The sequence below is a fragment of the Macaca thibetana genome, chromosome 1 (genome assembly GCF_024542745.1).
Source record: "Macaca thibetana thibetana isolate TM-01 chromosome 1, ASM2454274v1, whole genome shotgun sequence".
In the NCBI taxonomy this organism is placed as follows: domain Eukaryota; kingdom Metazoa; phylum Chordata; class Mammalia; order Primates; family Cercopithecidae; genus Macaca; species Macaca thibetana.
The window spans coordinates 184,561,980-184,588,109 of record NC_065578.1 but is presented as its reverse complement, the minus strand read 5'-3'; the positions used below and the strand labels follow the sequence as shown (position 1 = coordinate 184,588,109).

At 40.3% G+C, this 26,130-nt stretch overlaps 2 protein-coding genes across 7 annotated transcripts in view; one reads left to right on the top strand and one right to left on the bottom strand.

Moving 5' to 3' along the window:
• RALGPS2 (Ral GEF with PH domain and SH3 binding motif 2) overlaps positions 1–26,130 on the top strand; it is a 242,347-nt gene that overhangs the window by 42,354 nt on the left and 173,863 nt on the right. For 2 of the 6 annotated variants that reach the window (XM_050783550.1, XM_050783518.1), the window contains exon 1: positions 14,000–14,137. The exons of 3 other annotated variants lie outside the window; for them this stretch is intronic. The gene's annotated coding sequence lies outside the window, so the exon portion shown is untranslated. Of the gene's footprint in view, positions 1–13,999; positions 14,138–14,729; positions 14,914–26,130 lie in introns of those variants that run through there. One more of the 6 variants, XM_050783542.1, reaches the window with a different exon arrangement.
• Positions 14,054–14,959, bottom strand: LOC126956774 (translation initiation factor IF-2). The gene is given in 3 exon segments (XM_050794038.1): positions 14,054–14,691; positions 14,694–14,818; positions 14,820–14,959. Coding segments are annotated over 3 exon segments (867 nt in total). The 5' UTR covers positions 14,924–14,959.

The window sequence follows — 26,130 nt, the reverse complement described above, 5'->3', positions numbered from 1 at the left end:
TTTACTGTGGTTTACTGGGAGAACGATGACTAACTTCCACATCACCATGCTCCCATTATTATATTATTTCTACTGGGATAAATATTGAGAAGTATTAATAAATAAAAGACCAGTCTTTAATAAGGAGGCTGGAAAATAGTCTACATCTTAGCCCTTGGGGAAGTCAAGGCAGGAGGATTGCTTGAGCCCAGGAGTTCAAGATCAGCCTGGGCAACACAGTGGCATCCTTCTGTACAAAAATTTTTTTAATTAGCTGGGTGTGGTGGTGCGTGTCTGTAGCCCCAGCTACTCAGGAGACTGAGGTGGGAGGATCACCTGAGCCCAGCAAGTCAAGACCGCAGTGAGCCATGATCATGCCACTGCACAAGCCTGAGCAACAGAGCAAGACCCCATTTGAAAGAAAGAGAAAAAGAAAGAAAGAAAGAGAAAGAAGGGGAGGGAGGGAGAGAAGGAAGGGAGAAAGGGAGGGAGGGAAGGAAAGAAGGAGGAAAAAAAGAGAAAGAGAAAGAAAAGAAAGAAAAAGAAAAGAGAAAGAAGAAAGAAATAGAAAGAAGAGAAAGAAAAAGGACTCTGTATCATAATTAGCTGGGTGTGGTGGTGCGCGTCTGTAGCCCCAGCTACTCAGGAGACTGAGGTGGGAGGATCACCTGAGCCCAGCAGGTCAAGGCCACAGTGAGCCATGATCATGCCACTGCACTGCAGCCTGAGCAACACAGCAAGACCCCATTTGAAAGAAGGAAGGAAGGAAGGAAGGAAAGAAAGAAGAGGAGAGAGGGAAGGAGGGAGGGAGAGAGAGAAGGAAGGGAGGAAGGAAGGGAGGGAGGAAGGGAGAAAGGGAGGGAGGGAAGGAAAGAAGGAGAAAAAAGAGAAAGAGAAAGAAAAGAGAAAGAAAAAGAAAAAAGAAGAAAGAAAGGAAAGAAAGAAAGAGAAAGAAAAAGAAGGACTCTGTATCATAATTAGCTGGGTGTGGTGGTGCGCATCTGTAGCCGCAGCTACTCAGGAGACTGAGGTGGGAGGATCACCTGAGTCCAGCAGGTCAAGGCTGCAGTGAGCCATGATCATGCTACTCCACTGCAGCCTGAGCAACAGAAGGAAGGAAGGAAGGGAGGAAGGGAGGAAGGGAGGAGGGAAGGAGGGAGGGAATGGTTTGGCACAAGGAATAGAAAACTACTCGCACCAGCTGAAGAAACAGACATAGCAGACAAGCACCAGGATATACAAGCAAAAAAAGGCCAATGGGTCTGGAATTGGAAAGACAGGAATCATCTCTCATGTGGTTTCTGTCCCTCATCAGCCTTGTACTTCTCTCTGGAGACTGGCTTTCTTTCTCTGCTTACTTGTGTCTTTTCTGCCATTAATTGAGCACTACATAACCTTGTGGTTTGGCTTCCAAGGCTAACTGACTGTTTCTCAGTGACCCTTTTCCAAATTTCCGGAAGAGGCAGGAAGATTGAGCTTGGCTTAGGTCCTCCATCACCTTTGCAGGTCAAGGGAGGGATGTGTACAGGTTCACAGTCACTCAGGACCACCATTTTACTAGAGGCTATAGGTCATGGCAGAAGTGTAGGACAAGAGGTACATGCACAATGACTATGATAAAATAGGATCACCAGTTATCAGTATTGCCATATAATTAAAACCAAAAAGAGGACAGTATACCTTTTTTTTTTTTTTTTTTTTGAGACAGAGTCATGCTCTGTCGCCCAGGCTGGAGTGCAGTGGCCGGATCTCAGCTCACTGCAAGCTCCGCCTCCCGGGTTCACGCCATTCTCCTGCCTCAGCCTCCCAAGTAGCTGGGACTACAGGCGCCCGCCACTTCGCCCGGCTAGTTTTTTGTATTTTTTAGTAGAGACGGGGTTTCACCGTGTTAGCCAGGATGGTCTCAATCTCCTGACCTCGTGATCCGCCCGTCTCGGCCTCCCAAAGTGCTGGGATTACAAGCTTGAGCCACCGCGCCCGGCACAGTATACCTTAATTGATTATAATAAGATGCCATGTTCAATTCAAGGGTATTGGTTATTATAGTTCAGGCTCTAATTTTGGGCGCTTTAACCAAAAGATCCTAAAGGATTTAGGAATAAATCAGATGAGAGTTATAAACCTTATTTTGATTAGAGATGAATACATTTTAATGAAGATAAATGGAAGCATTAACCCTATAGATTAAAAATAGTTTTAAAAAATAGATACAAAATTAAAAAGATACAAAAGGGCAAACATTGAAAACTTAGTCTCCCTCTTACCCATGCCCCAGCCCTCAGTTCCCCTTGTCGGAGGTAATCATCATTGTCAACTCAGGTGTATTCTTCTAGAAATGTGCTCTCTTATTTAAGCACAAAGTTCCATATCTTGCTTTTTCCAGTATGCCTTAGAAATCATTCCATGCAGGTCATCTAGAGCAACCTCATTTTTAAAATGGCTGCACAGCATTCCAGTGTATGGGTGTAATGTAATTTTTTGAACAGTCTCCTATTGATGACATTAAGTATATTTAGTCTTTTACTGTCTTTGCATATACCTCTTTTTAAACACAAATGAGGATAAAATTCCTAGAAATGGAATTTGTAACTTTTTTTGAGAGAAATTGCCAAACTGTCCTCAGTAGAAATTTTACCAATTTCTTTCCCATCAGCAGTTTATAAAGCACTGATTTGCCTACATTCTTAGCTCAGTGTAGAGTTACAATATGGTTAGGTCTGGAGTTTTTTGTTTGTTTGTTTAGAGACAAGATCTCACTCTGTGGCCCAGGCTGGAATGCAGTGGTGTAGTCATAGCTCACCGCAGCCTCAACCTCCCAGGCTCAAGTGATCTCGCTTCGGTCTCCCAAGTGGTTGGGACCACAAGCACACGCGACCACACCTGGCTAATCTTTGTATTTTTTTTTGTAGAGACAGCGTCTCACTTTGTTGCCCAGGCTGGTCTCGAACTCCTGGGCTCAAGCAGTCCTCCTACCTAGGCCTCCCAAAGTGCTGGGATTACAGGCTTTGAGCCACTATGCCTGACCTAGAGTCTTTTACTCTCTGGGAAACTTCAATTTACTTTCCAACTTCCTGTTAACATCTTTATGTTAGCTATTATATTTATAATTTGTAAGAGCCTTTTTCTGTTCTTTGATTGTAAGTTTTTCATAGCATCGTAGCCTTATTTGAATGCAATGTTAATGAATGCAATGTTGTATCTTTCCACAGATATTAATTAAACTTAAAAAAATTTCTATTTCTGCCTTTTGTTTTCCGGAGGGGGCAGGTATGTTCGGGGCTGGTGTGGGGGTGGGTGTTGGTTGGGACTGGGAGATGCTCTTTGCCTAGCATGTGAGAGACTTTCCTAAAATGTTTGGTGGTCCTTCACTGCTTGCTCATAATTAAGAGTCGGATACATCTCCTCAATCTTTCCGGTTTAAATCTCCACAGAGCAAAAGTGCATTCTCCCTTTGGGGTGGAGATGGTGTGGTAGCTTGAGGTAGGACGGAGGCTGCAACTGTTCTTTTTACAGACTTTTATCCAATACTGTTTTTAGAGGGACTTCTCATCCCCATTTTCCTTAGTATCTGGTGTCTCCAATTCCCAAAATTTCCAAAGTTCTGCTGTGCAGGTCAGCTGGCTTATTTTTGCCTTTCACCTCTATAGGCAGTGGATTTCATTTTTCTCTGCTTAACTAACTCAATTACTATTTGTCTTTTTCTCTGTCTTCCAAAATTTAGCATTTGTTTCCATCTCTTCCATTCTTTTTGTTCTTTATTATAATTTTAGGGAAATTTTGGGAGGTAGCATGGATAAACATGTATATTCAATTTACCAAGTATAGAAGGTGGTCAGTAAATTTGGTTTTTATCTGCCAGAAGCACTGCCTCTGTTGTGGGTATATTTCAAAATTAATAACATTGATAGGAACAGAAAGTACTGAAATATAAGTATGTCTTTGTGGGTATTTATGTTTAGATGTAACTCAGTCCTAAAACGCATTAGTTTTAAAGTGATTTTATTTTAGGTTCAATGTGTATACTGTTAACATTTATAGTGTAATACATATCAGTATATTCGTACCAATTTTTTGAAAAATGACTAACATATCACGCTGTTTTTATTTTTGAAGTCATGTTTTCTAACTAGAGTTGTAGTTTGAAAGTCAATTTGTAACTAATTTTATTACCAGTTATACTTTCCCAAGTCTAAAAATCTTAATTAATAACTACTCTGTTATAGATATAGTGCCTTTTAGTGACAAATACAATTGCCAGCACTCAACAATGAATATCAAACCTGTATATGTTGGATTGTATCATAATTAAGAAAGTCTTTCTTGCTGAGTGAAGTCTCAATTAAATGTAGTAAAAATTATATAAAATTTACTGGTTGATCTAACATAAGTACTTAAAAATGCTTATGTTACTAATTTCCAGAAGGAGTAAGAATATTTCTTTCTGGAATGCGAAACCACAGATAGAATTGCGTCTCTCCAGGGAAGTAGACTCAGTGGTTATGCAGTAAGCCTTTCCCATCTGTAATGTGATAACTAACTTTATTACTGTGCTATTATGGTAGAAAATTATCTCCTGAAACATATATTTTTAATTCACTTGGGTGGACAAAATAAGGAATTGGACCTAATGCCATTTTTTTCCAATTTAACTTTCCCATTATTCTAAAAGTATTAAGATTTTGAAACTAGTTTTACTCTGCGGAGCTCTTGAATAAGTGTCTATAACAGGACTAAATTATAGAAAATACTAAACCTGTATTAGATATGTACCGGGTAGCACATGTTGGATTGCTGATTGTTAGCGCAAAGCATATTATATTCAATGAGTATCTTCCAAGCCTCATTGACATCTGTGACATTGTGGTGTTAACTGATGAATACATGGGAAACGCAGTTTTATAGGGAGGCAATAGAGCATGGAGACTGTGAATTGGTCTGCTTGGATCTGATAACTAACTTTGCCATTTCCTAGCAGCATGACCTTGGACAAGTCATTTAACCTTGTCCCAATACCAAAATGTGGCAAAAATATCTACCTTTCAAGGTTGTTGTGAGAACTAAATAAGGTGACATAAGTGAGGCATTTAATGTGTTGTGTGTCTATTGTAAATGCTCAGCAAAAATGAATCCAGGGAAAAAATCAGGGATCGTGCTTTCCAGGAATTTACAGTCTGTTGGGGGATATGAGAAGTTCACACTTTGACAAAACTGTAAGGCATTACATAATAAATTGCCAAAGTGAGACAGGATGCCAGTGAAAACCTCAACAGGAGTTTGGAGAAAGGAGATGTCAGTGTGAAATAGATGTGTCAATCAGCACATCCTCTTGGAAGGAGTAGAGGTGGGTCTTAAGTCAGATCCTAAAGAAAGTCTTAGAACAGACAGACAGAAAGGGTATGGAAAAGGTGCACTGGAGTGAAATGATAGGAGTAGGAGGGTATTTGGTGATCAGAGAGTAAGTGTTCGCTTATTGAATACATAAAAGAATGGTTTGGCTAGTGTGTAGAGTGGTGATGAGGTGAATTAGTAGGGGAGACTGGGCTTACGTTAGTCCCTAGATATCACCTTACTAAATCAAAAGCAACAGCTGGGGATTTTTGAATTGGGAAGTGAGGGGGATGAGGAAGACGTGTGACACAATGAAAATAGTGGTGTAGGAAAAGGTGTGTGAAAAGAAAGGTGTGAGGAGTAGCTAAATCTAAGAGATCAATTAGAATTACCTTTCTACATATGTGGTTGGTGCTAATAATTGCAGTAAAATTTTTTTACAAGAATCCGGATTAAATGGATACATGACGAAGGAGAGAAAAAGAGTTAAAGGTCATTTTAAAGCCTGAGAGAGAAAAGAAATAATGGAAACAGTGATGTTGGAGGGGATGATGATTAAGGAATTAAATATTTTCAGTTTAAAAAGAAAGCAACGGCCGGGCGCGGTGGCTCACGCCTGTAATCCCAGCACTTTGGGAGGCCGAGGCGGGCGGATCACAAGGTCAGGAGATCGAGACCACGGTGAAACCCCGTCTCTACTAAAAATACAAAAAATTAGCCGGGCGCGGTTGTGGGCGCCTGTAGTCCCAGCTACTCGGGAGGCTGAGGCAGGAGAATGGCGTGAACCTGGGAGGCGGAGCTTGCAGTGAGCCAAGATCGTGCCACTACACTCCAGCCTGGGCGACAGAGTGAGACTCCGTCTCAAAAAAAAAAAAAAAAAAAAAAAAGAAAGCAACACCTTTGTTGTTTTTATAGAAGATATACATGCTTGTAGCAACAAAACCCTCCAACAACAACAAACAATAGAAATGTATAAAGTAGAAAATGAAAGTCCTCTTCTCCATCCCCCAATTCTATTATCTTGTAATAATCTGTTGTATAGCTTTCTAGGCTGATTTCTATGTACATAAAAGGAAATGAAATCATAGTATGCATATTTCTTTTCAACTTTTTTTCCAATATTGGTTCATATAGAGCTATCTTTTCATTGTAAAAAAATACTGTGATTTTGTATTTACTGACTCACTTGTTGATGGACATATAATATTCCAATTTTTGCTATTACAATGCTTAATGAACAGTCTTGTATGTCTCTTTGAACAGTATCACAGTATTTTTGTAAGACAAATACCTATGTGTGAAATTGCTGGGTCAAAGTCTATGTACATTTATGTTTTTCATTGATTTTGGCAAATTGTCCATGAAAGAGATATGCTTATTTACACTAACCAGGGTATGAAAGAGTCTGTAGCCCATATCCTTGCTAGAACAAAATATTACAAATCTTATTAATTGGGCAAGCTATTAGGCAAAACAAATCTTGTTTTAATGTGCATTTCTTTGATTATTGGTAAGGATGAATAGATTTTCTTAGCCGTTACAATTTTTTCTTCCATGGTTTTTTTCAGTTTGAACCTGTAGAGGTTGAACTGATGATGAAATGTCCTAATGTAGACATCATAGGGGCAATGAGGGATGTGCTACAGAAGCCTGGGTAAGAATTACCAGTGGAGCAGTGATAGTTCAAAGAGTAAGGCCGCATATAGGTTCCTTGTATAATCATAGAAAGAAGACAGTACAAAGCTATTAGGAAACGCAAAGTCAGGAAGGAGAAAAGAGAGAAAGTGATAGAAACTGGCCGTAGCAGCTTAGCAGTTGTAGAGGTAGAAGTAGAATCAAGATTGTCCTCTGTCATAACTGGTTAAGGGGCTTTGAGCAAGTCTCTTGAATCTCTAAGCCTCAGTTCCCTTATTTATAAAATGAAAAGGTGAATAAGATGCCTCCTCAATTATAAGACATCTTGTCTCTCTAATTTTAACCTGAAAGATGAGGCAATTTCATGGAAGCAGTCAACAACTTCAGAAAGCATATGGGATCTTGCAGTAAGGTGGTCATTTAAAATTATTCTGATGTTATAGTCTATGGATTGCTTACTTCTGCTCCTCCTGCTTCTTTAAAACTGTAACCTTAAATAAACCGTTCTATTTTGAACTAATTTCAAAATTATAGAAAGACTGCAAAGAATATCTACTGTTTACCCAGAGTCGCCTATTATTAACATTTTACCTTTTTATCATTTCTGTTTTCTCTGTCACTATATATGTGTGTATTTTTTTTTAGAACCATACCTACGTCCTGGCCCTTTATTCTGAAATACTTTAGTATATATTATCTCAGAATAGAGACATAACCACAGCACAGTTACCAGTTTCAGTGACTTTAACATTGATGAAATATTTTTATCTAGACAGTCTACCATCAGTTTTCTAATTAACTGAATAGTGTCCTATATAGCATTTTCTTCCTCCTCCAGGAAAGAATCCAGTCTAGTATCTCATATTACGTTTAGCTGTCATGGCTCTTCAGCTGGAATATTTTCACAGCCTTTGTCTTTTATGACAGTGACATCTTTGAAGGATACAGCACCCTACCCCTTTTAAAAAACAAAACAAAACGTTCCTCACTTGGGATTTGTCTGGTATTTCCTCATTGGATTCCTCATTTCCTCATTAGATGCTGTGTCATCTGGAGGCAAATGATGTCCATCTGTCCCTCATCAGTGATGTTAATTTTGATCACCTGGTGAGGGTTTTGTCCAATTTATCCAGTGTATAATTACTCCTTTCCTTGCAACTAGTAAGAAGTCTATGGAAAAATACTGTAAGATCATGCAAATATCTTGTTCCTCATCAACATGTCTTCCTATGTTTAGATATAAGATGGTTTTTGCCTTACCCAATCTTTGCCCTAACTGGTTGCAAAATGATGATTTTCTAACTTCAGCAATCTCTCAACACTCTACCATAAGCAAGAGTATTTCCTTTTGCTTCATTTGTTTTATCAATTAATTATTGGTATGCATTTATGAATTCCTGTTTTTTAAAAAATTTCTAACCTATTTTAACATGCAGAATATATAAAAAGAAAACTATAGAGATGAACACTCATCCAAAATCCTTTCCTTTCATTCATTAAATGTAAAGAATAATGCCTAAAAATGTTATAAAGGAAGTAGAATATAGTAGTAATTCACTTATCTGGAAAAAAAGTTATCTGGTAAATGTAATGATCCAAAATACAGATGAAAATATCAAAGCAAGTGAAAGGTCTTTACACTAAGTAAATGCTCCCAAAATATCAGAGTTGTTTTAGCCTTTTCTTATTTTATATGCTTATTTATTTATATATTTTGAGATGGAGTTTTGCTTTTGTTGCCCAGGCTACAGTGCAGTGGCAAGATCTCGGCTGACTGCAATCTCCACTTCTCGGGTTCAACTGATTCTCCTGCATCAGCCTCCTGAGTAGCTGGGATTACAGGCGCCCACCACCTTGCCTGGCTAATTTTTTGTATTTTTAGTAGAGACGATTTCATCATGTTGGCCAGGCTGGTCTCAAACTCCTGACCTCAGGTGATCCGCCCACCTTGGCCTCCCAAAGTGCTGGGATTACGGGCATGACCCACCGTGCCTGGCCTTATATGCATTTTTAAACATTGGTTATTTAGTTTCCCAGCCCACTCTAACATAAGACAATTCAAGGGGAGGTGTGTGTGTGTGAAATGTGTGTGCAGAGCTAGTCTGTAGCAACAGAGGCAAGACCAAGAAGGCACAGCAGAAAGATCAATTATGAGGGCCACCAAATCCATTAGACTCAGAAGAATGCAGGAACACAGAAGGCTGTGATTACTTAGCGTATGGTGAAGAGTACCAAGTACAGTACTTGTTGGCTCCTGAAGATATCTTGGTACTATAGCTTTGTTTTTTATCTTTACCTATTCCTGAGGTAACTCTAGGCTATCAGAAATAGGTTCAGCTATACAGTTGGCCTTCCATGTCAATGGGTTCCACATCCATAGATGGAAAATATTAGGGAAAAAAATTAAAAATAACAATGCAACAATAAAAAATAATATAAATTTAAAAATATGGTTTAACAATGATTTACATAGCATTTACATTGTATTCGAGATTATGAGTAATCTAGAGATGATTTGAAGTATACGGGAGGATACGCATAGGTTATATGCAAATAACTCTGCCATTTTATGTATTTATTTTTTTTGAGACACAGTCTCGCTCTGTTGCCAGGCTGGAGTGCGGTGGTGCGATCTCGGCTCACTGCAATGTCTGCCTCCTGGGTTCAAGCGATTCTCCTGCCTCAGCCTCCCCAGTAGCTGGGACTATAGGTGCCCGCTACCATGCCCAGCTAATTTTTGTATTTTTAGTAGAGGCAGAGTTTCACCATGTTGGCCAGGCTGGTCTCGATTTCTTGACCTCGTGATCTGCGCACCTCGGCCTCTCAAAGTGCTGGGATTACAGGCATGAGCCACTGCACCTGGCCTACTCTGCCATTTTATATCAGGGACTTGAACATCCATGGATTTGGGTATCCTGGAAGTTCCTGTGGATACCAAGACAACTGTACTGTGTTTTATTACTTTAAGACAGAGTTGGTGATATTTCAGGAAAAATAAATAAAAATGGTTTAAATTGTTTCTAGTACTTCAAGATGAAAATCTGTTATTTAGAATATCTAATTATATCCAATCCCTTACTGCCCCCTTTCCTAATACTGTCAGATAAACAAGTCATTACTAAAACTATCTTTTTTTTTTTTGAGACGGAGTCTTGCTCTGTCGCCCAGGCTGGAGTGCAGTGGCACGATCTTGGCTCACTGCAAAGCTCTGCCTCCCAGGTTCAAGCGATTCTCCGAGTAGCTGGGACTACAGGCGCCCACCACCATGCCCAGTTAAATTTTTTTTTTTTTTTTTTTGTATTTTTAGTAGAGACAGGGTTTCACTATGTTAGCCAGGATGGTCTCAATCTCCTGACCTCGTGATCTGCCTGCCTTGGCCTCCCAAAGTGCTGGGATTACAGGCGTGAGTCCCCGCTCCCGGCCTACTAAAACTATCTTTAAAGTTAATATTGAAAAGCATAAGTGTATGGAAACATTTATATACTTTCCGGCCTTTTGAAGAATTATTCTAGGAAAACATTAACGATTATTAAGCAAATAAATCCCTGCTGCTCAACACCCCACATAGAGTTGCCCTGTGAGATGCAACTTCACTGTAAATGTAAACTGTAAAATTAATATGCTGCTCAGATTTGAACGGACTGTTGATTATCTTTGTTGTTGGTATCTGGAGACTTGTGACGTATCTCTCTTGATTGGGAATTACGGCAGGCTCTCCTTCTACTGTAGTGTCAGTTTTCTGGAAAATGTCTGTCTAGCCCTTGGAAGTTCCCTTACGTGTCCTTTCCCACAAGGTGAATTTTGGGAATGCGAACTTTGACTATATTTTAAATTGTGATATTGTAAACACAACCAACACATTTCTTCAAAATGTCCAGCAACTATATATATTTGAAAAAAGAGATTAAAGGTTAGAGAAATAACAAAGGTATATGTTATTACTGAAATTCTTTTGGTTGTAATAGAATTAGGTGTTACTGAAAAAATAAGCTTTCTTACCATGCCAGTTTGATTTTGTTTTGACAGCTGTAATGAATTGTGTTGTTGATTGGTTTATTGCAGTGGTGGTCTCTTTGAACTGTTTGTTCTATATCTAAATTAGTTCCTTGGCTTGCCCCTTGGAAATAATTTTGATGGATAGTAATAAAACTATTACATAATGGTGATTCCTCTGAAATGACTTTTAAGCATATTCAATTCTTATTGATTTCTATTTTACATAATGGCATTTCTATTTTATACATTAGTACTTTTTGTTATACTAAGACTTTGCATATTTCTTGTATTTTGGCAAAAGCAATTGGAATCCATAAAGCAATGCACAGAATTTAATTGTGATAAAAGTGCTCTGGTAAAGAAAATTTGGTGTGAAAAGCCACTGCTTTCATTTATCAATGAATGGGAAGGGACACTTATTTTATAAAAGAGATTGAGGACAAACTTTTTTCTATATTTTTTTCTATACATATATATTTTTTGAGAGGGAGTCTCGCTCTGTCGCCCAGGCTGGAGTGCAGTGGCCGGATCTCAGCTCACTGCAAGCTCCGCCTCCTGGATTTACGCCATTCTCCTGCCTCAGCCTCCCGAGTAGCTGGGACTACAGGCGCCTGCCACCTTGCCCGGCTAGATTTTTTGTATTTTTTAGTAGAGACGGGGTTTCACCGTGTTAGCCAGGATGGTCTTGATCATCCTGACCTCGTGATCCGCCCGTCTTGGCCTCCCAAAGTGCTGGGATTACAGGCTTGAGCCACTGTGCCCGGCCTTTTTCTATATTTTTATATACAACTTCTTTTATTCTTTTGAGGTAGGACCTCTGTCTGTTGCCCAGGCTGGAGTGTAGTGGCGCAATCTTGGCTCACTGCAACCTCTGCCTCCCGGGTTCAAGTGATTCCCCTGCCTCAGCCTCCTGAATAGCTGGAATTACAGGCGCCAACCACCAAGCCCGGCTAATTTTTTTGTATTTTTAGTAGAGACCAGCTTCACCATGTTGGTCAGGCTGGGCTCGAACTCCTGACCTCAGGTGATCCACCCGCCTCAGCCTCCCAAAGTGTTGGGCTTACAAGTGTGAGCCATCATGCCCGGCCTATATACAAATTCTTAATCTTACCAAGTTCACAAATTTGAACTTAACACAACTCTTAAGGTTAACAAAAGTATTGTTTTATAAGTTATCAACGTGAGAAACAGATTTGGGCTAATTATTCAAACTCGAATTCAGTAGGCATAAGAATTTAGTATATCCATGGCCTTGCTCATGAGTCACATGGTTTTTTCTTTTCAAAGTCCAAGTGAAAACTTCACTGCTTTTACAATAAGCTGTGAAAATTATTGGCAGATGTAGGGACCCTGGCTTATTTATATCTATGAAACCCTAATTCAAGTTTCAAGTAATTGTATGACATTTAACAACGTAAGAGTTCCATTCCTCAGTTTTCCTATTTCTCAAGAGCACTTAATTATGTGTGATAATGGTATGTATGTTGTATGTATTATTGTTGGCATATAGCCAATAACATTTTCCTTAATCTCTTAGTAACACTTTTAAAAGACTAGACATTTACCCAACTCAATAACTGGAAGGGGTTTGTCCTCCAACAAACTGAAGTGCTAATTCAGTTTGTTGTTGTTTATTTGGGACTTGAAGCAACTAACATCTACTGGAATACTTTCTGTATACATAATGCATTTCCCTCCTTTTTACCAATCATCTTCCTTTTTCTTTTCTTTTTTGGACTCTTGTCATTTGAAATATTGGTGGCGGGGGAACGCTTTTTTTCTTCTTTTGATTGCTCTACTTCTTCTAGTGATTTCGTCATGATTCAAGACTTTCTTTGAAAGTAAAATGGAATAAAAATGAAACACTATGAACTTTGTTGCCTATCCTTGCTGTTTCTCTTTTTGACTTAACTTTGCGTTGGGGTGCTTTAAAGAAGTAAGCCTATTTGAGAGAAGGGGGTTGAAGGTCATTCTTGCTTCCCCAACTAGAGTAAAAGGGCTATGACACAAAGCAATCAAAGGAGGAAATAATTAGCATTCTTCAACGTTCAAGATTAATCAGTTCTGTTTAGCGGTTATTAAAGGGAGGAAAGAAACCAAATGGGAATAGTGAATTATTGGTCCTGAAATGTTTTACACTTAATGCTGGTACATAGTATTCTTTCCACATTCTACTGCACATTGCCTAGAGAAAGAACTGCAGATCATCAAATAATTATCCATTTCCAAATGGTCTAATGACGGCAGATACAAAGGCGGCTCACTTAAAACCTTCCGTTAACAGTCACTGCATCAAATGGTGCTAGTTTTAAGTAGGCCACCCATTTAGTACACTCTCTGAAACACCTTTCCGCCCAATTTCTGTCATTTGCCCCTTAAGTCAAGGGTAGGACCCTGCGTGACATCTACAAAGGCCTACTTCTAACACCTCCCGAATCTTAATGTGTGAGGATACTGATCACCATAATTTATGACCCTATCTACGGCAGTGGGGTGACTCGCCACATCTGGAGCCCCCTCATTTGTCCGCAGTGATTTCTAAAAACACCGCTGGCGTGGGCTGAATATTTGATCTTTGGGCCAAGTGCTTCCAGACTTTGGCCTTAAAGGTGAAGAGCCGGGCGCTGAAGGCCACAGACATCACCGCGGATTTCACAGAGGGCCGCGTGCCGGGAGCGGGTGGCCAGGCGGTGGCGGACGCCCCACCTGTCCATCCTCCCACCCCTTCCCGCCCCCTTCTTTGGCCGGTGGGAGCCGCTTCTTTCAGCAGGCGCCGGGCGGTGGGGGTTGCGGCTGGCTGCGCGCGCTGCGGACACCGATCCCCGGCGGCAGTTGGGCTCCGCTGGGCCGAAAAGCTGCGGGCGGGAAGCGCGAGGTTAAGACCCTGACGGCTGCAGCGCTCAGGGGCCCCGCGAGCGCGCTCCGTTGGTGCGCGCGCGCGCGCGGCTCCGCCCCGCCCGCTTGGCGCGCGCCCTCGCCAGGTCCGCTCTCTTCCCCCACCCCTGGCGCGGACGGGGTGGTTCCAGCTCACTCTCCTCCCCCGAGCGGCGGCAGCGGCGGCGGCGGCGGCTGCGGGCGCTGAATGAGAGACGGTGACTGTTCGGGTCGGCGAGCGTTACTCTAGGCGGCGGCCGTGGCGGCGAAGCGTGAGGCCGGCGTCGTCTTTCCATCCTCTGAGGCGACAGCCGCGGCTGCACAGGTCGGTGGGCTCAGGCCGCGGGGCGATGCGGGGGAGGGAGGGAGGGTGGGTGCGCGGCGCCCCCCGGGCGGCGCGGGGAATGGCGGCGGCGGCGGCGCTGCGGAGTGTGGCTCTGCCGGCCGCGGGCCCCGGGGCTGCTCTCCCTGCGCGCAGGGAGCGGGTTGCGGAGCTGGGGCTGAGGTAGAGGGGCGCTGGGGGGCGCGCCTTCCTCGGTCGCGGGTTCTCAGAGTCGGAGCGGTCGTGGGGTCCCCGCTTGGGGGCGCCGTCCTGAAGCCGGGGGCGCGGCGACCCCTTGAACCCGCCTCGCTCTCCCTCTTGGGTGGCGGAAGCCCCCAGCCTCCACCCGCGCTGTTCTGACGCCCAGCGGCGCGTCAGCCTCCCTTCAGGTGAGCCCGATCCCGGACCTCGGAGCCAGGACCAGCAGAAGCCGGGCCACACCCCCTCCCCTGGCCACGGCGGCTGCGCCCAGAAGCCTGGCCGCAGAGTTGGCTGCCCGCGAACCCGCGGACTCGCGGTCAGGGTGACCTGTTGCAGAGCGGCCCCCAGCCCAAGCTGCTCCGCCAGCCCCGGCCCCGGAGGGGCTGCGTCCTGCGCTGGCCTCGGGCCGGTCGCGCGGCCCGGGTGTGGGGCAGGGGCCGCAGCCTCAGGTCGGCTTGCTGTACAGCCAGGAACCGGGCTCTAGAAAAAAGGAGATTCGGAACGTATCTCATCAAACACTTGCAAAGCCGGGAGATCTATCTGCAAATATCCGGAATTCCATTGCAGTATCGGATTAGGTAGGCTCATAAACACCGTGCTTTGGAGGTGATTTGGAAGAAACGCGAGCCATGAGCGAGGAGCTAATTTCTGGAAAATAGCCGTAAACCTGTGCGGAGCGAATTATTCCCCCCACCCAGCTCCCCCCCCCCCCAAGCTCTTTTCCTGTAGCTGTGTGTTTTGTAGACGCAGGCCAGTTTCAGTGTACGTGGGCGTGTTTGGGAAGAAGCTGCGAGCTGATAGGAGGTACCTAGTACAAATGTTAATTTGTTTGAGCTGGGAGGGGTAAGGGAGGAGGAAGAAAGGGCACTGATGTTAGCTGTGGAGGAGGGGCAATTGAAATACTAAATTTCTGTTAAAAAGAAAAAAAAAAAAAGCTCTAAAAGAAATACCTAATGCCTAGTGTGTATTTAAGACCATAAAGTAGAAACCTACAGGCAGCAGTTAATTGAGCTTTATCGTTTATGCTCCCTGGATTTTTTTTCCCCAGCACTTTAGTTGCTATAGAGAGCGTTGTTTTCTTACCAGTGTTTGTGAGTTGTCTTGGGTATTTTTCTGTATCGACCATTAAATAGATTCCTGTTCAGGTTTCTTTGAAGATGACCATCAGAATGTTAGGAAACTTTTCAGTCCGTGTTTGCAGAGTATTGCTGTTAGGCAGATCATAGCTTGCTTATTATAAAGCCTGTTCCACTCAATATAATTATGCTTGTACAAGTGCTATAGAACAAGTGCTATAGAATCGTACATATAAGTGTATTACTCTTACTGCTAAATATCTTACTTTAGAATTATGAGGAAACTTCCAAAACTAAACATCCAAACAGTATTATTTTAACAAAGATAACCTCTAACTCAAGCTTTGTAGGCATGAAGTTTATCATGTAGCTTCAAAGGTCTTTTTAGGCAGATCTAAATATCAAGATGTAAAGGCATTAATGCCATTTGTGATAAATAATTTCAGTGTATTTTAAGCCTAGTTCATTTTTTCTTTTTAAAATTCGGCATAGTTTTTAAACGGTAAGATGTACATTTTTTCCATTATATTCCACTTTTTTTTTTTTTTTTTTTTTTTTTAAGGTAGATTCTCCTTATTTGGCTGAGGCTAGTCTCAAACTCCTGAGCTCAAGCGATCCTCCCGCCTCAGGCTCCCAAGGAGCTGGGACTACAGGCGTGAGCCACTGTGCCTTATTTCACTTTTCATTCAATTAAGGAATTTGACTTTTAGTAATACTTTGGGGCAGGACCCAAACAGAAATACTAAACAGAAATACTGTTTAGTTTGCCTAGATTTTTTTCAGATTGCAACATAAATTTGAAGATAACACTTGCATTTGTCAGGACACAACATGCTTTTCTAATATTTATATGTAATACTCGAAAGAATACAACAAATTTTCCTGAGAGAAAATATAACTGAAAAACTGGCTTTGTGAGTCAGATACATATGTGAGTAATATATTTGTGTGTGTGTTTTTAAATACCTGGTACGAGTCTTTTTATTACGTCATTAGAGTTGAGTGTAGTGAATGATGGCTATATAGGTGAAATTGTCCTATTGCAACTTAAAACACTTAACGCTTTTTCCAGAGGCTCAGTTCATTCTGCACGTATTTATTGGGTACCTACTTGGTGCCAGTTAGTCCCCTAGAGGTTGGGGACACAACAGGGGAAGAGACAGGTCTGTGCCCTGATGGAGTTTAATAATAAGTGGGCAAAAATGTTAGTTTAAAAGTTTAAGAAGTAGAAACTCCTCTGATAACTTTTTGGTTAAGGATATTGTTTTTCTCTTTCTGAGGATAGTGGGAATTATTGCCTGGAGAACAAAAGCATTGACAAATGTTTTTAAAATATGCCTATGTTTATATACTTTGGGTTTCTGGTTACCAAGTATACCAAAGATAAATATTCTACCTGAAGTCAGATGATGCATAGTTTACATGTGGTTAGACAGCCTTATTCTTTTGGTTTATGTAGTTAAATGTTTGCTGAAAATATTCTCTCTTGGCACTTATTTATAAGGGAATCTAAATTTTTTTTTGGTCTAAAAATTTAAAATATCACCGTTTTCTTTCTGGCTGGCTATGAGTGAACCAATTCCTTGACAATCTGGTTTTCCAGAAATTTTTAAAATAACTTTTAAACCTTAAACTATTAATTGAAATTTATTTAATCAAATTTGTTTTCTTTTGTGAGTTAAACTTTAAACCCATTTATTTTCTCCCAAAGCATGCTTTTTTTTTTTTTTTTTTTTTTTTTTGCTATGTAAAATAGACACATAGTTTGGGTTTACTTTTAATTTTAATGATACACGGTTTGAGAATAAGATATGTTGAAATGTATCCATTTTTTGAATATGAGATATTGTGTAATGCCTGTATTTGGAATAAAATTGTCACTTTAATCTGACTACTTTTTTTTAAGTTGATTTTCAATGAAAGATAATTCAAATAGCTTGAAACTACCCCAGCCTGAGGTTCCTTGGAGAGGAAAATGAATGTATTGCATTACCCTATAAATTGTTTCTTTAAATGTGTCTTAAATTTCCTGTTGTTTCCTTTTTAGTGAGAGAATAAAGATTGGGTGTGATAAATTTTAGTACCGTGGAATTAATGTGGAATCTTTTTTGATTTAATGTCTTGAGCTTTTGATTTAGGAAAACTTTTAACTACATAATAGAAATAAAACACTGGAATTTAAAATGTGTTACATTTACCTATTCTATGGAAAGAAAAAAGTTTGAATATAAATTTACATAGTTACTTTACTAAGTACCTAGTTAGGGATATGAGAAGGATCTATATAGACATACAGATATGTGGATATAGCAGTGTTCATATGACTTAGCTTGAGGAGGCTTGGCAGTTTATTTCATTACAGAGAAACTTTTGGTTCTGGCTTTTGAATAATACATTATTTTGGAGTGTAAAAGACTTGAATCTCTCATCTTGAATTTAATTGATAGTTTTCTGTTATTTCACTTACATGACCTTTTTTTTTTTCAGAACAGATTTTCTTTAGTTTGATTTCCTTTTGTTGTTCTGGAAGAAGTCTTTTCTGAAAACCGTATTAAATAGCATCCCCCATCGTACTCTGTGCCTTTGCCTTGCTTTATTTATTTATTTTTACATCATTGCTTTATCTGACATTAGAACATACATTAGTTTATTATCTGCCTCCCTCTCTGATTGTAAGCTTCATGAGAGCAAGGGCTTATTTTGTCCACTGTTGTCTTCCTAGCACCTAGAAAAGTATCTGACACATAGTGATGCTCAGATATTTGTGGGGTATTAATTGTTATGAATAACAAAGGACCCCTGGTTTTGTTCCCTTTTTAAAAAAAATTAATATTTGACTTACACAGCTGTGCAGTTAAAAAGAAAATTGTACTACAAGGGTTATACAGGTTGAGCATCCCGAATCTGAAAATCTGAAATCCAAAATGTTAAACTTTTTGAGTGCCAGCATGACTCTCAAAGAAAATGTTCATTGGAGCATTTTGAGTTTTAAATATTTGGATTTGGGATGCCCAACTGGCAATGCAAGTCTTCCAAAATCTGACAAAATCTGAAATTCAACAAGATTTGAAATCTGCATTTTTCTGGCCCCAAGCCAGGTACTCAGATAACCTGTAATTAAAACTCCAGTCCTCTGTCTCATCTCTTTATGACTTTCCCTCCTGTGTCCTGCTCTCAGAGCATCCATAGGTGCTTCTTCTGATATTTATTTACATAACTTAAAAATGATACACTTTTACTGTTTTTTTTTCAATTTCATTTATTTATTTTTTGAGATGGAGTATTGCTCTGTCGCCCAGGCTGAAGTGCAGTGGCATGATCTTGGCATACTGCAGCCTCCGCTTCTTGGGTTCAACTGATTCTCCTGCCTCAGCTTCCCAGGTAGCTGAGATTACAGGCATGTGCCACCACGCCTGGCTAATTTTTGTATTTTTAGTAGAGATGGAGTTTCACCATGTTGGCCAGGCTGCGAACTCCTGACCTCAACTCTTGACCTGCTCTCCCCGGCCTCCCTAAGTGCAGGGATTACAGGTGTGAGCCACCATGCCTGGCCCTGTTTTTCAATTTTAGATGTTATCTCTTGGCTTTCTTCTGTGGTAGATGAGTCTATGCTTTAGGATTCTTGTGCCACCTTGAAATTTCTTTCCCACTGTCTTCCCAATATAGTCATGCTTTTGATTAAATCAGTGTTTGTTTACATTATTATGACTTTATAAATATGTTTACAGTGGAACCTTACAGTGTACTATGATTATATTTCTTGGAGTTGATTTTTTTCTTTTTATTTCTTAGTTTCCTATTTGTCTCTGATTTTTTTTCTACAAAGTATCCCAATATCATCAAACACATCAGGTAATTAATTGACCACTCAGTTTTTTAAAAAAGAATGAAATTCTTCTTGAGCTTTCTTATCTTCTTGCTCAAATCTGCACTTTGCCCACCACTTATTCTGTGTAGCTATACTTGTGACTTCCCTTCATCATGATTCTGAGAATTCTTTTTTTTTTTTTTTTTTTGGAGACAGAGTTTTGCTCTTGTTGCCCAGGCTGGAGTGCAATGGCATGATCTCAGCTCACCACAACCTCTCCTTCCCGGGTTCAAGCAGTTCTCCTGCCTCAGCCTCACAAGTAGCTGGGGTTACAGGCATGCGCCACCACACCTGGCTAGTTTTGTATTTTTAGTAGAGACAGGTTTCTCCATGTTGGTCAGGCTGGTCTCGAACTCCCAACCTCTAGTGATTCACCCACCTCGGGCTCCCAGAGTGCTGGGATTGCAGGCGTGAGCCACTGCACCAGCTGATTCTGAGAATTCTTTTTGCCATTTTCTGTGTTGGAGCCTGTGATCTCTGGATCCATGTCCTCCACTTTCTTGATTTACTCCTTTGTTTTAGTGAAATGCATCCTTTGGTAACTTTCAAGAAAGAGTATATGAAGAGGTAAAATTTTTGAGATGTGTGTATTGCTGAAAATATTTTCCTTCTGCCTTGACACCTGGTTGATAATGTGGCAGGGATAGGTATAGAATTCCAAGGTAAAAATCATTTTCTCTCCAAATTTAACAGATGATTATAATTTTCTAGTTGTTTTGGTTTTTGTGTTTTTGAGACAGAGTCTCCTCTGTCCCCCAGGCTGGAGTGCAGTGATGTGATCTTGGCTCAGTGCACCCTCTGCCTCCTGGGTTCAAGTGATCCTCCTGCCTCAGCCTCCCAGGTAGCTGGGATTACAAGCGTACGCCACCACACCAGGCTAATTTTTGTATTTTTAGTAGAGAGGGCATTTCACCATGTTGGCCAGACGAATTTCAAACTCCTGACTCAAGTGATCCACCTGCCTTGGCCTCTCAGAGTACTGGGATTACAGGTGTGAGCCACCATGTCTGGCCTGATTTTCTAGTTTGAAGTGGTTGTTGAAAAGTCTTATGCCATTCAAAATCTTCATGCTTCATACGTGATCTGGCCCTAAGATCTTTTGTCTTCAGTATGTCTGATATGTCCCTGATATTTTATGTATCTTGTAGGGATTTTACTTTATTTCTTCTGCACTGAATTTAGTGAGCACTTGCAACCAGCAGCGTTCATGATTATATGGAGAGGAGATATGATCTCGTTTAGAGGTCAGCAGACTTTTTCTTTGAAGGTTAGATAGTATTTTAGGCATTTTGGGCAATACAATCCATTACTGCTACTCAGCTTTGCTGTTGTCAAATGAAAGCAGGCATAAGCAGTGTGGACTGTGGTTTGCTGACACCTGATCTTGTACAAGCAAAAGGATTAGCCTTTGCTTTACCAGGAGTAGCAAGAGTTACTATAGAAATAGGAGAAAAGACAAGTATATGGATAGACACATCATGGTGGTAGCTTGAGAACATTCTCATGAGTGTTTCAGTTTACCTTTGTGTATAGAGACCAAGCTCATCATCTGAGAGTAAGGAAGAATGGGAATAAGTATTAGAGGTTTGAGAAGGAATAATACATGACATAGCCATTTGTCAAAAAGTAAAAAAGTGAATAGAAGAGGTAGAGTATGATTGCCAGGCAGTAGTAAGGGCTCCCTTGAGATACATGATTCTGAATTTTTTGTTCCTGATTTATTTTTTTTTTATTTTTTATTTTTTTCAGATGAAGTCTCACTCTGTTGCCTAGGCTGGAGTGCAGTGGTGTGATCTCAGCTCACTGCAACCTCTGCCTCCTGGGTTTAGGCAATTCTCCTGTCTCAGCCTCCCAAGTAGCTGGAACTACCGGCCCGTGCCACCACACTCGCTAATTTTTTGTTTTTTAAGTAGAGACGGTTTTACCATGTTAGCCAGGATGGTCTTGATCTCCTGACCTCATGATCTGCCCGCGTTGGCCTCCCAAAGTGCTGGGATTACAGGTGTGAGCCACTGTGTTCAGCCACATTCCTGATTTTAATAGGAGTACCTTTAACGTTTCATCATTAATTATAATGCCTTAATATTAGTTTTGATAAATAACTTAAGACTTTTGGTAGATATGCTTTGTCATACTAGTTTTCTAAGAGTTTTTTTTTTTTTTTTTTTTTTTTAAAAACAGAAAAGTGTTGAATTCTTCAGGTGCTTTTTCTTTGCAGGTAGAGATGATCATCTTTTCCATTAATCTGTTAATAGGATGTATTACATTAATAGATTATCTCCTGTTGAACCATCTTTGCATTCCTGAGTTAAACCATATTTAGCTGTGGTGCATTTTTTCACCCACACTGCTGAATTTGACTTGCTGGTGTCTTAGAGTTCTTTAAGATCTACATTTATCAGTGAGGTTTATATGGGTGTATTTTGAATTCAAAATTACGCTGACTTCATGAAATCAGTTGTGAAGCTTTCTTTTTTCCCCCCATTATCAGAAATAGTTCTGTAAATAGAGATTCTTTGCTCCTTGAAGGAGCTATAGATTTAATATGAAAATTTCTAAAACAAGACATGGAAAATTATCTGTATGACCCTCTTGGAGGCAAAGGCTTTTTAAACCAGGATGCAAAAAGTACTAACCAGAAAAGACTGTATTTCATTAAATAAGAACGTCTGTTCATTAAAGAATACTATTAAGAGGAAAAAAAGGCAAGTAGCACACTGGAAGAGGTGTTTGCAATACTTATATCTGTCAGAGGACTTGTATATAGAGTATATTTAAAAGTATGCAAATCAATACAAAAGAATTCAGACAACCCAGCTTTAAAACAAATGGGCGAAAGACTGGAACAGGCTTTTTAGAAAATGAATTGTTCAGATGGCCAAGGTTAAAAAGTACTGATACATAATTTTCAGAAAACTATACATTAAAACTATAATATGATACCACTACATACCCACCAGAATGGTGTTAATTAAAAAATCTGAAATACAAAGTGTTGACAAGAATGTAGAGCATTTGGAACCTTTATACATTTCAAGTGGGTTTGAAAATTGGTGCAGCCACTTTGGAAAATTCTTTGGCAGCATTTGCCTAAAACTGTATCTGTATGTGCTCTGTGATACACCAATTTCATGTCTAGGCATAGACCTAATAGAAATCAGTATATATGTGCATCAGAAGAAAACATAGGGGTAAATCCTTATGACCTTGGAATAGGTGAAGGATTCTTATATATGACACCAAAAGCAGGAGCAACAAAGCAAACAAGAGGTAAATTGAACTTGAAAATTAAATTTTTTGTGCTCCAAAGGATGCCATCAAGAATGTGAAAAGACAATACACAGAATTGGAGAAAATATTTGCAAGTTGTATGTAACAAGAAACTTATAGTCAGAATGTATAAACACTCTTATAACTCAGTAATAAAAAGACAACTCAGTTTAAAATCAGGCAAAGGAGCTGAATAGAAATTTCTCAAAGATAAACAAGTGGCCAATAAGCACATGAAAAGATGCTTGACGTTATTAGCTATCAGGAAAATGAAATCAAAACCACAGTGAGATACCACTTTACACCACTGGGCTGACTTGAATGAAAAAGTTAGATAATAAGTGTAGGCAAGGATATTAAGAAGTTGGGATCCTCATACACTCGTGGGAATGTAAATGGATGTAGCTTCTTTGGAAGACCATGAGGCATTTCTTCAAATGATTTAACATAGAGTTGCCATATGACCCAGTAGTTCCTCTCCTAGAACAGCAGATAGAGGTAGAAAACAGATTATTGTCTTAGGCCAGTAGCAGGGGTAAGGGGGTGGTAGCTAAAGGGCATGGATTTCTTTCTGAGATGATAAAAATGTTCTAAAATTGACTCTGTTGATGGTTGTACATCTGTGAATATGCTAGAAACCATTGACTTGTACATTTTCAGTGGGTGAATTGTATGGTATGTGAATTATATCTCAGCAAAGCTGTTAAAGGTAGGAAAAATAATCAGTGATGTGACGGTGTTGCCATAATATTTGAGAAGAGCAAGATGAAGAGGGATATACCAAGTATTTGTATGAAGCAAATAACTCCAAAACCTTTATGTCTGTATGTGTTTAGACGATTTTGTAAGGTGGAAAATGTTGCACACTAAATGTAAATGTTCATTTTCTTTTTTTTTTTTTTTTTTTGAGACAGAGTCTCGCTCTGTCGCCCAGGCTGGAGTGCAGTGGCCGGATCTCAGCTCACTGCAAGCTCCGCCTCCCGGGTTTACGCCATTCTCCTGCCTCAGCCTCCCGAGTAGCTGGGACTACAGGCGCCCACCACCTCGCCCGGCTAGTTTTTTTTGTATTTTTTAGTAGAGACGGGGTTTCACCGTGTTAGCCAGGATGGTCTCGATCTCCTGACCTCATGATTCGCCCGTCTCGGCCTCCCAAAGTGCTGGGATTACAGGCTTGAGCCACCGCGCCCGGCCATAAATGTTCATTTTCTTGTTGGTCTAAAATAGGGAGAGGGAGAGAAAAAAGGGAGAAAATAACTAAAGGAGTTGATTTATAAAAAAAATAGCATGTATAGCAAGATCTCAGTTATGTGAACTATAAATGTTAAAAATGTTAAGAGTAGTTGTCTGTGTGGTGGGATAGCAGATCTTTTTTTCTTTATTTTTTCTGGTTGTTTGATCCTTTTTATTTTATTAATAGAAGTAGTTAGAATGAAATTAAGAGGCAATAAAATAAAAATAAGTTACGAAACCGCCAAAGCCATAGCAAACAGGGCATGTCCATAGCAACTTCGTCATCACTCCCAGTCTGTCAGCAACAACAAAAAAATGGGATAAATAATTTGTGGTATAGCCTTATAGTGTAACACTGTACAGTAGTGGAAAAGAATGAACTGTGGCTGTACTCAGCAAACATGGGTGAATATCACAGATAAAATGGTGAGCAAAAGAAACCAGACACAAAAGAGTATGTACTTCATGAAGTCATACTGAAATTAGGATGCCTAATAGTTAGTAGATTAATTAATAGAATTAAAATAGTAGATTAATAATTAATAGAAGTAGTTATTTCATGTCTTCATTTACATAAAGTTTAGGGCAAGGTCAAACTCATGTGTGGTGATAGAAGCATGAGCATGGTGTTTAGGAGTTGGGGCTAGAAGGGTAAGAGGAACAACAAAGAGGAATCTTCTAGAGTGCTGGAAATGTCTATGTTTTCTTTTCTTTTCTTTTTTTTTTTTTTTTTTTTTTTTTGAGACTGTAGCCGGGCTGGAGTGCAGTGGTGTGATCTCAGCTCACTGCAACCTCCGCCTCCCGGGTCAAGCAGTTCTCCTGCCTTAGCGTCCTGAGTAGTTGGGATTGTAGGCGTACGCCACCATGCCCAGCTTTTTTTTTTTTTTTTTTTTTTTTTTTTTGAGACGGAGTCTCGCTGTGTCGCCCAGGCTGGAGTGCAGTGGCGCGATCTCGGCTCACTGCAAGCTCCGCCTCCCGGGTTCACGCCATTCTCCTGCCTCAGCCTCCGAGTAGCTGGGACTACAGGCGCCCGCCACCATGCCCGGCTAGTTTTTTTTGTTTTTTTTTTTTTTTGTATTTTTAGTAGAGACGGGGTTTCACCATGTTAGCCAGGATGGCCTCGATCTCCTGACCTCGTGATCCACCCGCCTCGGCCTCCCAAAGTGCTGGGATTACAGGCTTGAGCCACCGCGCCCAGCCTTTTTTTTTTTTTTTTAGTAGAGACGGGGTTTTACCATATTTGATTGGTGGTTACGTGGGTGTCTACATGGTAAAATTCATCACACAGAATACCTTAGATATGTACATTATGTTTGTATGTCTCAAAAGTAAAACAAATGAAACCATAAAAAATAAAAATAAGCAAAATATTGTACTTACATCAAAAGTATTTGTATACTTCTGGGGATAATTATGTTGCATTCAAAGGTAGTTTCTCTCTACTATCATTTTTAATGGTGGCATTGTATTGTGTGAATGTATCATCTGTATCATCATTTAAACTCTTGATGAGCATTTAGGTTGTTTCTTTTAGATAGTATTAACAGTGATAGAGTTAACATCTTTTTTTTATAGCTCTTCCTGTAATATCTTTTTTTTATAGGTTTCCTTTTGATGAATTCCTAAAAAGAAAGTTATTTGGAGGTTAAAGATGTTTGCATACTCGCTTATGGTGTGTATGTTTGTTTCTCTATGCTCTTACTCACTTGGCAGTTAGCTTTAAAAATCTATATGTGTTGATGTGTTATGTAATAAGTGCTCTCTAATTCTTTTAATTTGTGTGTATTTTTTTTTTTTTTTTTTTGAGACAGTCTCACTCTGTGGCCCAGCCTGGAGTGCTGTGGTGATCTCGGCTCACTGCAGCCTCCGCCTCCTGGGTTCAAGCAATTCTCCTGCCTCAGCCTCCCAGGTAGCTGGGATTACAGGTGTCCGCCACCATGCCTGGCTAATTTTTGTATTTTCAGTAGAGTCAGAGCTTCACCTTATTGGCCAGGCTATTCTTGAACTCCTGACCTCAAGTGATCCAGCCACCTTGGCCTCCCAAAGTGCTGGGATTAAAGATGTGAGCCACTGCACTTGATTTGCATTTTAAACATTTTCAATGAAAGTACTGTTTTCACATGTGTGATATTATACTACTTTCTCCAGTTTTCTCTTCACATCCTACCCATTCTTTTTGTTCAATCTTTTAAAAGTCTTTTAATGAAATAGTTATGCAAAAAAGTGTATAGAGTCAGGCGCGGTGGCTCACAGCTGTAATCTCAGCACTTTGGGAGGCCAAGGTAGGCGGATTGCTTGAGCCCAGAAGTTTAAGACCAGCCTGGGCAATGTGGTGAAACCCTGTCTCTACA